We start from the raw sequence: 14,920 nt of genomic DNA, 5'->3' as shown, positions 1-14,920 counted from the left end.
CAAATATTATAATTAGTTTAATTAGAAAAAAATTTTAAGAACAAAAAAAAAAAAAATCTTTTTTTTTTTCAATATTTTTTTTTTCATTTTTTTTCGGGCGATTTGCATCAAACTTACACACCTGACTGTACATAAGCCTATCTGTAAGGATGCCAATTTTGGAGAAAATTGGTTGATGTCAACCTCAGCCACAAGTTTTAGAACCTTAGACTTTATTCATTTCTGTTTTTTTTTTCAATTGACACAAACGTTTACAAAACTGATTCCTTTTTTATTCAATTTACATGAAACTTACACAGTATATGTGGAGGGCATGTCTCTACATTGGGGAGCTTTCATTTTTCTCTAAGTTCATTTATTGATTTTATAATAGCAATAAACATGCCATATTTGCAACAAAATTTTGGGGAACTTTGAACATTTGTATTAGGAAAACTAAAGATGTTTTGGAAATTCTAAAGCCCCAAATCCTTTATTATATGCTAATGTGTCAGAAAAGTGTCACAGAATAATTATATCTGAAACGTGTGTTCTGAAGTGTGGACTTGAAAATGTGTAAAAAACGTTGGGGAAAAAAAAAAAAACTCCCTTTCTATTTACGCTGCAGTACTGAAACTTGGGACAATTTAAGCACTTTTCATATACAACTAGAAAATTAATATTGGTTGACACTGAACAACTTTCATCTATAATCCTCAGACGCCCCCTTAAGACAAGAGGCCTATGTACTGTATTTTGGAAGCTGACCACTACAACAGCCCAGTCTGTTGCTTTTGTTTTCCCACTGCCATCAAAGATCAAATTTATTTATTTATTTATTTATTTATTTAATACTATATATATATATATATATATATATATATATATATATATATATATATATATATATATATATATATATATATATATATATATATATATATATATATATATATATATATATATATATATATATATATATATATATATATATATATATATATATATATATATATATATATATATATATATATATATATATATATATATATATATATATATATATATATATATATATATATATATATATATATATATATATATATATATATATATATATATATATATATATATATATATATATATATATATATATATATATATATATATATATATATATATATATATATATATATATATATATATATATATATATATATATATATATATATATATATATATATATATATATATATATATATATATATGACAATGTCAGACCACGGAGGAAAAATGAAACAGGAAATTTCCTTAAGTACTTTCGTATATTAAATACATCTTCAGAAGGTCATTTTACAGATCGAGTGATGGGTATAAATAGGCAGGAAGGAGTGGTGAAGTAAGGTGAGGTACAATACTTGGACAACGCAGAAGGCCCATTGGCCCATCTGATGCACCCAATTGGCACATCCGATGTAGCACAATGGCCCATCTGATACAGCAGACATACAAGCATAATATATAGGTAATTATAACATAAAGAAGTAAATATATACAATAAATTAGTGAGACAAATGTTTTTCAATGATTCTACTTAAATCGCCTTTTAGCTGATCTATTAGAAATGGATCTAAGTTATATAGACCACTGCTAATATTCAAATTACTTTCTTTGGTGATCTGTATCAAAGCAGATTCAATTATGTTTCTGTTATAGGTGCTTTTACAATTTGTTATTGAAGAAGCACTCTCCCAATCAATTTGGTGAGCTTTTTCTGACAAATGCACAAACAAAGCATTAGACATTTGGCCATTTTTTACAGAGTATTTATGTTGCGATATTCTACATTTTAAATCTTTAGATGTTTGCCCGACATAGAACTTATTACATTCCTTACACGGTATTTTATAAATGACGCAATTATCACTACGAGGGCTGTTCCTTACTAATAGCTTACCAACAGTGTTTTCGTAGCTAAACATTACATCTATATTAAAAAGTTTCAAGGCCTTGACAATATTCTCAAACCCAGAGAAATATGGTAAACATAACACATTCTTTGGGCGAATCCTTTCACTGCATACATTATTATAATATGTACGACGAGCTTTGTTACGACAAACTTCCAAAAAATTCAGTGGGTAACAAAGCTTAAGACCAATCGAATCAATATTCTTAAATTCTTCATCTAAGAATTCTGGACTCACAACTCGAAGAGCTCTTAGATACATTGAAGAAAAAATTGATCCATTTCTTAGATCCATTTCTAATAGATCAGCTAAAAGGCGATTTAAGTAGAATCATTGAAAAACATTTGTCTCACTAATTTATTGTATATATTTACTTCTTTATGTTATAATTACCTATATATTATGCTTGTATGTCTGCTGTATCAGATGGGCCATTGTGCTACATCGGATGTGCCAATTGGGTGCATCAGATGGGCCAATGGGCCTTCTGCGTTGTCCAAGTATTGTACCTCACCTTACTTCACCACTCCTTCCTGCCTATTTATACCCATCACTCGATCTGTAAAATGACCTTCTGAAGATGTATTTAATATACGAAAGTACTTAAGGAAATTTCCTGTTTCATTTTTCCTCCGTGGTCTGACATTGTCACATTCTTAATCACGTGTTTATTTTCGTGATATACACACATATATATATATATATATATATATATATATATATATATATATATATATATATATATATATAATGTCGTACCTAGTAGCCAGAACTCACTTCTCAGCCTACTATGCAAGGCCCGATTTGCCTAATAAGCCAAGTTTTCATGAATTAATGTTTTTTCGTCTACCTAACCTACCTAACCTAACCTAACCTAGCTTTTTTTGGCTACCTAACCTAACCTTACCTATATATATAGGTTAGGTTAGGTTAGGTAGGGTTGGTTAGGTTCGGTCATATATCTACGTTAATTTTAACTCCAATAAAAAAAAATTGACCTCATACATAGTGAAAAGGGTAGCTTTATCATTTCATAAGAAAAAAATTATAGTAAATATATTAATTCAGGAAAACTTGGCTTATTAGGCAAATCGGGCCTTGAATAGTAGGCTGAGAAGTGAGTTCTGGCTACTAGGTACGACATATATATATATATTGATATATATATATATATATATATATATATATATATATATATATATATATATATATATATATATATATATATATATATATATATATATATATATATAATCATCCTGTAATTATGGCTTCAATAAATTATACTGTATATAACTATTGTATCTACACTTTTATGCACCAATATGAACCACTAGGCAACTCTGGTGGGTGTGATTATCTCAATCTGTGATCCAAGTTTACCCTAGCCCCAACATATTTTGTACAAAGTTGTAAATGTATGCACTGAATACATTATATTCCCTTCATATTTGAAATGCTTTTACCATTTTTTCAAGTGCAATGATGCATTGGGCTGTTCATATAATATTAACTGTCAATGTGTAGAACATAAAGGTAAGCCGTGCAGAGATCCTTTACTGCTAGAATCCACTCAGTAAAACATCTAAACTACTGGGACCGACTAAAGAGCCTAAATCTGTATTCCCTTGAGCGCAGGCGGGAGAGATACATAATAATCTATACGTGGAAAATAATTGAGGGGCTGGTCCCAAACCTGCACACAGAAATAACATCACACGAGACCAGAAGGCATGGCAGGATGTGCAGAATATCCCCGTTGAAAAGCAGAGGTGCAACAGGTACTCTGAGAGAGAACTCTATTAACATCAGAGGGCCAAGGCTGTTCAACACGCTTCCACTACACATAAGGGGCATAACTGGCAGACCCCTCAGTGTTCAAGAGAGAACTTGACAAACACCTCCAAAGGATTCCTGATCAACCAGGCTGTGACTCCTACATCAGGTTGTGAGCAGCCGCGTTCAACAGCCTAGATGATCAGTCCAGCAACCAGGAGGCCTGGTCGACGACCGAGCCACAGGGACGCCAAGCCCCGGAAGCACCTCAAGGTAAGGTAAGCCTATAATTTTAACATTATTCTCTGGATCACGGGAAGGTAATTAGCAGGAAAATAGAGCTACACCTCACACACGTGAGGTTTGCAGATCAAGTCTCCTTCGATAGATAGCTTCCATAGAGCTTCGGCTTCTCTCACATGTGAGGCCTGCGGATCGAGTATCCTAGAGCCCAGGTGAATGGAACAATTAGCAGGGAACAGTTGTATTTTTCTCTGAACTAAATAATGTGATAAATTGTCTATTAATGCAAGAACTTATAATACACTTGGAAAAAATTGCATGTTTAACAATGCTGTTGTGGAGAGATGCATGAAACACACTCACCACCAGCCTTACCAAGCCCCTCTCTTCATTTAAGCAGATTTTAGAATAAACAGCCACCACACATTATCGTGATAAGTGGAAGTGTACTGTACTAATAAATTAGCATAAGCAATAGCTATAAAATATTTTACATTTAGAACAAAAACTTATGAATACAATGGAACCTCGACTCACAAATTTTTCGGGTTAAGATCCCAATTTCGTCGGAAAATTCAAATTGAGTTACGACCTTTGCCTCAACTTGGAACTTTGTTGATACATGTATGGGTCAACCAAGCGCATGGTTCCTGGAGACACGGGCGACCCCACTTCAATTTACCAGACTGCCCGCTAAGTGACGATCGTGCTTGAATTCTTTGTAAAGAATTTAATTGTTTTTATGCATTTTTGTTTTTTTAAATAAAAGTAATTTTTATATATCATGGTTCCCAACAAAGTCAGTGGTAAGGTTCAACCTAAGAAAACACACGTGAGAATGACCATAAATAGCTTCCATAGAGCTTCGACCTCTCTCACATGTGGGGCCTGCGGATCGAGTCTCCTAGAGCCAAGGTGAATGGAACAATTAGCAGGGAAAAGTTGTGTTGTTTACATAGAGGAAAAACAAGAGATCATTCGTAAACATGAAGATGGTATGCGGGTTGTTGATCTAGGCAGTACAACAAATCTATGTCAATGATATCCACCATACTTACTAAGAAAAAGAACATTATGAGTGCTAAAGTGGCAAAAGTCATTTCAATAATCCCGAAACAAAGAACACAAACACTTGAGGATGTCGAAAAGTTATTATTAATTTGGATACACAACAAGGAGTTAGCAGGTGATTACGTTTCAGAAGCCATCATTTGTGAAAAGGCAAGGCTATTGCATGAAGATCTTATAAAGAAACCCCCCGGGACGAGTGATGCAGATACAAAAGAGTTTAAGGCGAGCAGGGGATATTTTGAGAAATTTAGAAAAAGAAGTGGCGTTCATAGTGTTGTGAGGCATGGGGAGGCTGCCAGCTCAGACAAACCACCAGCTGAAAGATTTGTTGGCAAATTTAAAGATTTTGTAGAGAGTGAGGGATACCTACAAGTGTTTAATTGTGACAAGACAGGGCTATTCTGGAAAAGACTGCCGAAGAGGACATACATTATTTCGGGCAGGACATCCTGCCCGAAACGCTTTGCGTAATAGTGGCTTTAGGCATTGTATGTACTAGCTCTATCTATAAATCTATCAATTTATGTAAAATCTCTTGTATGTATGTACCTTACCTGAATAAACATTTATTTATTTATTATATTTATTTATTTATTACTCTGGAGGAGAAGTCATTGCCCAGACGCAAGCCTATGAAAGATAGGCTAACTCTTGTGCTGTGTGGTAATGCGAGTGGCGAATTGAAAATTAAACTCCTTGCTTGTGTATCATTCTGAAAATCTAAGGGTTTTCAAAAAATATAATGTGTAGAAAAGCAAAATGTGTGTGATGTAGAGGGCTAATAGTAAGGCATGGGTGACAAGGCAATTTTTTCTCGAGTGAGTGAATGAAGTGGTTTGCCCTTCCATAAAAAAATATCTGCAGGAGAACAGTTTGCCACTCAACACCCTGCTTCTCCTCGACAATGCTCCTATTCATCCTCCAGGCTTGGAGGAGTCACTGTCGGAGGAATTTAGTTTTGTCACAGTAAAGTTCCTTCCTCCCAACACCACTCCTTTACTTCAGCCTAAGGACCAGAAAATCATTTCCAATTTTACGAAACTTTATGTAAGGGCACTTTTCTAGAGATGTGTCGAACTGACTGATGCCACAAATCTCACCTTCAAAGAGTTCTGGAAAAACTATTTTAACATTCATAGTGCTTTAAAACTCATAGACAAAGCCTGGCAAGAAGTGACTAAGAACCATGATCTCTGGCTGGGGAAAATTGTGGCCTGAATGAGTTGCACAACGAGACTTTGAGGGGTTTCAGCTTGAACAAAGTGCCACTTGTTGAGGAAATTGTTTCTCTGGGCCGACAATTGGACTTGGAGATGGATGATGCTGATACGAAGGAGTTGGTGGAGGAACACTGGGAAGAACTGATCACCGAAGAACTCCTAGCCCTTCACATGGAGCAGCAACAAGAGACAGCTGAGGAAATTTCTTCAGGGGAAGGAGGCAGACAGAATGTTCCTTCTTTAACACTTAAGAAGTGGTGTGCAGTATGGGAAGAAATGCAATGTTTTGTTGAAACGACTCACCCAAATCAAGCTGCAGTAGGTCGTTGCCTTAACCTTTTCAATGACAACGTGATGCCTCACTACAGACAAATGCTAAAACATAGGGAAAAACAAGTCTCTATGGAAAGGTTCTTAGTGAGGAAAACAAGCAGTGAGCCACAACCAGGTCCTAGTGGTATGCAGGCAATATGTGGGAGAAAATGTACCCCAGAAAAGTCATCACTGCCTGATGTTATAATGGAAGGGGACTCCCCTTCTAAACAGTAACACCTCTCCTCCTCCCCACCCCCTCCTCACCATCTTCCAAATGCCAACAAGTTATCAATAAAGGTAAGCTATAACTTGTACATACTATAGTACAAAATGTGTGTTTATTATGTATGAAATGTATTTTGAAGTTAATATTTTTGCGAGTGCGGAACGGATTAATTCAATTTACATTCATTCTTATGGGAAAATTCATTTCCGGTTACGAATTTTAAAGTTACAACCCGTCTCTTGGAACGGATTAAATTCGTAACCCAAGATACCACTGTATACAGTAGTGCTAAATTTATTATTGTACTTTCCTTCTGCATTGTAACAGAAAATATTTTACAGAATACTCCCATTTTAAATTGTACAAGCACTCACAGTTGCAGGTGAATGATACAGGTTCTCGATCTTTGTAATGCACTGAAAGCTTTACACTCAGAGATGGGTCAATAGTTCCCTCCAAACAAGCACTATGCAGCAAGCCTGGATTTCCAATATGATCATTCCAAGCATACTCTCCTGAAAAAATAATTGAATTAAATGTTAATATTCTGATAAAATAAAGTAAGACTGTGTTTGTAAACAAAAAACATAGAACAAATAATAGAAAATATATGATTTGACAGAAATTACTTTACAAGCTCAATCAATGATCAGGATTTCATTACATTCCTTTCTGGATGTGATTAAATTTTCATTAGAGATACAAATTTTTAGACAGGAAATCTGTTGAGCCGATTGATCCATTGTTTATAGAGTTCTGTATATAATGATCCTGATATTTGATGGAACAGTATTTTATTTTCTAGCCCTATACCTTTGTTAAAGTTGACATTCTTTTAGCCACAATATGTCATAATTTGAGCATGATGTAAATGAAGAATATGCCTCCAGTTACCTATACAAAAACAGCTGCTAGTACCACAGCCATTCAACATGAAGCACAAAACCAGCGCTGAATGTAATGAAACACTATTTTCTGGGTGAGCCCCAGAGGCTCCCTGGATCTATCGGGCTGATATGCGAAACATTAGACCAGGACATTAGTCAATGGAGTTCAGCCTACTGGAGATCACGAGCCAGAACCTGGCACCCTCTGAGAGGCACAGGGAGCAATGTCCCCTGGAAAACCCCCCTTATGGTTAGGGGTTTTCCTTATCTGCCATTGACCGGGGTTAGGCACCCAGAAGTGTTCCTAACCTAACCTAACCTGCGACCCAAGGTTACACATTCCCGAGAAGGGCCAGGAACATTAACAAGGTACCGTGCAGCCAGGACCCTGTTCGACCTTAAAAAGCCTTGTGCCAGAATGTCAGCCTAGGACATATTAACAAAAACAGCAGCCAAAGCCGCAAACATACGAACATCGTGGGCATGGGGATAGACTGCAGGCTGGCTGGACCGAATATTCCTGTGGATGACCTGGGAGACCCCGCACCCTCTAACAGGGAAAAAGTGAAACCGGGTCCACCCAAAGTGCATCCCCTGCCACAGAGGCCGTGGCACGCAAATAACAGCGAAGAGCTGCAACCGGACACAAAACATGATGCATCCCCGGCGGAACCAGCCAAGCATAAACAACCCAAGGAGTCATTTGGGAAGCAGCAGACTCATTCTTCGCCAGAAAAGGAGGAGAAGGCTGCAAAGAACGAAACGACCACCAAGACTGAAAAAGCAGAAACCCCCTGCGCCGGAGGAGAGCATGAAGCTTCCCAACCCGACCCCCAGAGGCCAATGCTAACAAGAAAAGAGCCTTAGAAAACAGTCCTGAACCGAGGGGACCACCACAAACCGAGGAGAAGAGAGAAAATAGAGCACTTGGTCCAACGACTAGGACGGCTCGGGCAGCGCACGAGCAGGCCAGAGATGAAACAACGCCTGAGAAAGCTCGCGGAATGGAACAGAAGTGACATCCACCTTAAATGCAAGCTGCAGTGGCTCCGCCGGTGCCGCACAATACGAGGCAACAGTATTTGGCATAAGATGATGGTCCTGAAACAACCAAGAAAGACAGGACAAAACAACTCTATCAGAAATCGAAGACAACCTACGAAGAGACAAAACGTGCCAAAAGGACAGCCAGGAAATTGCATACTGCCATTGAGACGAAACTTGCAGGTGGGACACCATCAACAAAGCCACCTGATTACCATACAACCAGTGATAAACCCGCGTCAAAAAGACCAGATGCGAAGAATGGAGTTGAAGATCGAACCAGCCATGTACCAGACCTGACCGATCTGCCTAAAGAGGCGGAGCCGCAGGAAGACCCTCGGGGTCGGACATCGAGCAAGAAGTGCCTGAAATCAGGACTGGGCTGGCCACCAAGGAGCCAACAGGACTACTCTCCCTTGGTAAGTCTCCAAGCGAGCAAGGACCAGAAGCAACAACTGAACCGGTGGGAAAAGATACAGGTAACCCCACCTCGACCAGTCCAGCCGAAAGGCATCGACCCTGATGGCCTCACAATATGGGAAGGGTGCCACATACACTGGAAGATGCCTCAACCACTCCGATGTGAAGAGGTCCACCTCCGAGTGCCCGTACATCCGGCAGAGCCAACTGAACAAGTTGGCATCGACTGTCTATTCCATGGATAGGGGAATGAACCGAGGCATGCCGTCAGCCAGGACATTTGACACCCCCTGAACGTGAACCGCAAGGAGAGTCAAACCCCGATAACTCAGCAGACGAGTCACCTGAAGCGACCAGCCCCAAAGAGCCAAGGACCGCATCAAACCCCCATGGTTCAGACAGTGAACCACAAGGGAGCAGTCCGAATGTAGACGGATCGTTGTTCCGCAAGCAACACAAACTCTCCGACGCGAATGCCACACGATGCAGTGAGCTCGACAGAAGGACAGACTTCACCAAACCTGGCCGGCCTGGTGGGCACTGATCACAAAACCCCAGCCAAGAGACGAGGCATCTGTGAACACATCGAGTGAGGGCTTGGGGATGTAACGGTGGGTGGGGGGAAATCGCTCTTCTCCTCTTGTCCATTATCCCGCCCCTAGCTAACTATTCTAACAGTGGGGTGGGGGAAATAGCTCTTTTGTCCATTATCCCACCCCCCAGTTAGCTATTCTAGAGTTCTCCCCAGAGTTCCTACTGCAGCCTCCCTAATTCAACACCTTGTGACCTAGGTATTTGATTACCTAGGTATCATGAACATAAGGCATTGTAACTTGATCAGCTACTCGCAACTCCAGAGAACTCTAGAACAGTTCACTGCCACGAACATATAAGAGAAACGAAAGGAAAGAGATGAATAATGAAGTAATTAGCGAGGGTTTGGGGTGAGGGCGGTAGGGAGGAGGGAGGAGTGGGTGGGAGTAATGAGGGTCATCAGGTGAAAGGGACAGGGGAAAGAGAGGTGGAGGGAGAGGAGAGGGAGTAGGAAGTGAGTAGGCGAGGTAGAGGTAGAAGGGTAGATAAGTAGAAGTAGAAGGTAGACTGCCACCATCCATTCTAGTCCATTACATACAAGACAAGGAATGGAACTTGTCGGTATCACAAAATTCTCAAAGATGTATAAACAGGTCATTATTAGCATGTTTTAACTGGAATCATGTTCCAGACAAGATTCTTTTAGTCCCCTAACTCAAGAGTATTTTACACTCTAGTTTGCATATATCAGAAATTCCAAGAACTTGTGAACACAATTAAAATAAAATTTAAAGTAAGCGAATCAATTATTTATTTAGCATGATAAATATCAGAATTCAAGCAATCGAACTGAAGGTTCATTATGTCCAGATAAACAATGTGAGCCACCACACAGAACTTTGAGAGTCACTACAGCTGTCTGCCCCTAGAGATCACACAACATCTTAGTACACGAAATAAGTCACCTTTCATGTTCAACTCCTCAAGTCTCTGCCTATAACTGGATAGAGGGGGGCAGAGGGTCTGTAGTTGACAGAGACTGTCCCACCCCGTCCGGCTGACAGTCTCCCTGGCAATGCTGTCCTCTATTCTGCTCTGCTGGCTGTTCTCCGTCTCTTCCTCTTGAATCTACAGCTCCCTCAGTATATACTGGGGGCCAACTAGCTAACTCCGCCCACAAGTAGATAGCCCCAGGCACTCTACCAAACCACACCTTAAACTGGCGGCTTGTTTGAAAGGACCCACCCAGATACTCAGTTACAATTATGAGCTTAGCAGCAACCAGGTCTACTTCACACGACCTGACCTTGGTCACTTGGTGGTCATTAACACTCTAGAGGTGTGACTTTCTTAATTACTAGGGGCCGCCAACCTGGCGCCTCTCAAACTTGTCTGACTCCTGTACTATGTATATATTAAATACAAAACACCTTTACGGTGTTACAGGGAGATGCCACGGCACAGAACCCCTTAAAACCCGCAGAGGAAGCCGGCAGCGCAGCAGCCGACGCAAGACTCCCATGATCCGAACCCAGCGATCGCGAGAGCGGCGGAAGGGACCTCCCCGAAGAAACCAGGACAGCCACCAAAACCAGATCGACCTGACGGGTAGACCAGCACAGCAAAGTTCAGTCTCCTGCACAGCCGCTCAAACAACCGACCTGTGACCTGGGTGCCCTTCAAAAACAGTCGTAGGCAGGACCACAGCTGCAACAAGGAGGGAGAGACAAGGAAGCGGTCTGAGAGTCCCACACAAGACCCAGCCGAGTCCGAACCTGAGAGGGAACCAAATGAGAGTTCCTCCAGTTCACCAAGAACCCGATCTCGACGAGCTGGGAAAGAACCAAATTCCTGGTGAACCAACATGTGGATTGGCTGGGAGCCCACACCAGCTAATTGTCGAGGTAGGTCAGAACCCAAACCCCTAATAGACACAAACGGATCACCACAATCCAGGTAAGGTGTGTAAACACGCGAGGTGCCAGATTCAAAGCGAATGGAAGGCAACGAAAGTAGTAAGCCTGTCGCCCCATGACAAAACCATACTGTCGCCCCACGGCAGAACCGTACTGTCGCCCCCGTAGGAGGAGAAACGACCCAAAGCTACTGCAGGCCGGAAATAACAACACGAAATGCCCACGAATCATGGGACCAGGCAAGAGCAAACAATGCGTGCCTTCCCCATATTACCCCCGTCAACAGGGCGAACCGTGAAAGGGTCGAGACCAGATGCTGAAGGCTCCGCAGGAGGGACCGGTCCCGAATCTGGCACTACTACTGGCTTACGACAACTGAAGGAACCCCGAGACTTGGCACTTCTTTCCATGCAGGAAGGAAGTGCCCCCACCCCCCCCCTCCCCCCCCCGAGAACCAACAAGTCTGACATAGGCCGGCAACTAGACGAATCCGCCTGCAGAAAATGCACCACAGCAGACTCTGCAAACAGCAATGGATAAAAAGTGGATGAAAATCCAAGAGCCAGGGCCCAAGCGGATTCCAAAGAATGGACGAGCACCACCTGTCAGCTCACGAAGCGAGAAGTAAAGAACAGAGACACCGCCTCCTTCAGAATCAACGCAAACAACTTCAACAAGGCAGCTGACGACCGAGCTGCTGAAGCAAATACACTGGACACTGGCCCGGATCTTAGCTCCTCTACATCCTCCCCAAGCCAGTCCAAAGACAGCTCCTGCAGGGAAAATAAGCGCAAGACTGAAGTCAAATGCCCACGGGCACGCAAATCCTCGGCCACCAGAGATGCCAAAAGGAAGGGAACCTGCACGTGAAGCTGTACCTGGCCGACATCACGAGGAAGGATGGTGGGGAACAAGCACACATTGAGGTGCTCAAACTCTCCCCCCAGGTAAACCTGAACGACAGTAGTCAACTCCCGCCATTTAAGCGAGCGAGTCCGACAGAACGAATGCCATTCCCTCAACGAAAAGAAAGGGCAGTCTGCCAGCCAAGAAGATTCTGGCACCTCATAACGCACCCAGTAAGGAAACAAGGGGCCAAACCTGAAAGAAGGATCCGTTATCGAGGCGTAATCCGGGTCTCACAGGAGATAAGCCACAAGGGCTACCCGCACCACCTTCGGTGTGATGCGGGAAGTTGAAAACCTCGAAGAAGGGAACTGAAGAACCCAAGGGAACCCAGAACCGAACCCAGGGAGAAGTTGAACTCATATAAAAATCGTACAGGGAGGGGAGGGATAGGAACCCCCCCCTGTAACAACAACAAGCCGCTCACTGAGGGTACTAACACCCAAGACAGAGGACCAACACCCCAGCCCCGGGATCCTCCACATCAGGACCCGGGGGCCAAGCCGTCCTCCAAATCCTCTGCATCTGGAGAAAAGGCAGAGTCCACCAGAAAAAGCAGGGATGATGATGGCCAGCTGACATGACCCAAAAGCTTCGGCATGAGGAACAGGCTCGAATGCCTCCGCCGCCGATCCAAAAGGGGCAATCCCTGAAGTCACCCAAGACTCACCACCAGGCAAACCCTGCCCTGACTCCAAAACCTCAAATGTTTGAGAGCCGGGAGCAGCGGGGTGGGGGGCGGGAGAAGGATGAACCACAGCAGGGGAAGGACTAGGGGTGCAGATGAAACCAAAGTCGAGGCGACTAACACCCCCAAGTCCGGGTCCCTATAACCAAAGCAGGGCAGCTGTGAGGCATCCGAAAAGGCAAGCAACCTAAAGGAACATCACTCGCAGGACTCTGGGTCAAAGGTGTCACTGACCCAACAAGCAGTATGATGGAGCCAAGATAGTGTCACCCTGAGTCAAGGGGACAGAGCAACCTTCAAACTTGCACAAAGCGAGGTGGGACTCGGTCTCCTCCATTATATCAATGAGCCCCAATAGGGGTTCCCAGGGCACTTAGGCTGACTGCTAAGGGAAGCCCAGGTGAGGTACTGCTAACCGGTTATCCCAGAGCTACCAAACTAAAAGCTGAACCCCTGCGACATGTGCAAGCATGGAGACCTAGTGGAGGGAAACCAAAACCATACAAGTGGTGCCGGAACAACCGTGAACATCTTCAAGAGAAAACTAAACAGTTTCCTCCAAGGAGTGCCGGACCAACCGGGCTGTGGTGGGTATGTGGGTATGTGGGCCTGCCGGCCGCTCCAAGCAACAGCCTGGTGGACCAAACTCTCACAAGTCAAGCCTGGCCTCGGGCCAGGCTTGGGGAGTAGAAGAACTCCCAGAACCCCATCAACCAGGTATCAACCAGGTATCAACCAGGTATGGTCCAACTGCAACACCTGGCAGACCCCCCACTAGGCAAAACAAAAAAAGAAAAGAAAAACCCCGCAAAAGCACAATGTTTCTAGGTGAACAGAACTGGTCGCTATGAGTATATCAGACAGCAGCACAATACATCGTGCCCCAACCAGCAACGAAACTACCTCCCACCCAAGGTCAAACAGGAGTAAAAACCACCCCAGCTGAACCCAAAGGGCGGGCAATCACTGAGCAGCAACAGAACCACATGAAGTTAGTTCCCAAACAGCTCAGGGAAGATAACCCTAGGCCATAGGGGCAGTACTTACAGGGAACCAAGGGAAGGTGGCCCTAGGTGCATGCAGTCCCAGTACTCTTGTGTTACTCCTGGCTCGCACACCACCAACACGGAAATACAACACTGCTCTGCAGCACTGTTCAAAGGATGGAGCTAAAGTCGATCAACCACCACAACAACCTCTTGAACCAAGGAGAGTAGCCGTCATTGGAGGTCTGGGACATCCCTGTCCCTCCCGGGGAGAGGGGGAGGTTGAGCAGACAGATGAGCAGCGGCTGTGGTGATGTCATGCTTGTTTGCTTGTTTTTGATTGGAGAGTTCTGCTTGCTAGTTCAGCTTTCGGTTTGAAATTTTTGACCAGCAGTAGTTTGTTTTGGCATTCTGGGTGCCTGACCTGGTAAATGGCAGACAAAGACTGCTTCCAATTATACTGGGGGTGTCTTTAGGCCATTGCTCCTCGTGCCTCTTCTTGAAGTGGCAAGGTTCTGGCTCTGGTCCCCGGTAGGCCTAGAACTCCATCGATTGACTGTTGCCACGGTCTAATATATACACATCAGCCAGGTATAGCTCTACAGAAAATCTACTTTGGGAACAGCTAACACAAAGGTAGAAAAGCAGAACACATAAAATTTAGGCAATATAATTTGCCTCACTTAATGCACAACTATTACAAACAAAATTTAGTGCACATACCTCTGCGTTTCTTAAT

At 42.7% G+C, this 14,920-nt stretch overlaps 1 protein-coding gene across 4 annotated transcripts in view; it reads right to left on the bottom strand.

Annotated features, from left to right (window-relative positions):
• LOC123755348 (phosphatidylinositol 4-phosphate 3-kinase C2 domain-containing subunit alpha) overlaps positions 1–14,920 on the bottom strand; it is a 232,027-nt gene that overhangs the window by 184,449 nt on the left and 32,658 nt on the right. For all 4 annotated transcript variants that reach the window (XM_045737887.2, XM_045737888.2, XM_069327888.1 and 1 more), the window contains exons 4-5: positions 14,905–14,920; positions 7,175–7,315 (exon numbers count right to left, since the gene is read on the bottom strand). The exon at positions 14,905–14,920 is cut by the window's right edge and continues 108 nt beyond it. In XM_045737887.2, coding sequence (XP_045593843.1) covers positions 7,175–7,315; positions 14,905–14,920 — 157 coding nt within the window. The remainder of the gene's footprint in view (positions 1–7,174; positions 7,316–14,904) is intronic.

Source organism: Procambarus clarkii, chromosome 20 (genome assembly GCF_040958095.1).
Source record: "Procambarus clarkii isolate CNS0578487 chromosome 20, FALCON_Pclarkii_2.0, whole genome shotgun sequence".
Lineage (NCBI taxonomy): Eukaryota > Metazoa > Arthropoda > Malacostraca > Decapoda > Cambaridae > Procambarus > Procambarus clarkii.
This window is presented reverse-complemented; position numbering and strand designations above follow the sequence as displayed.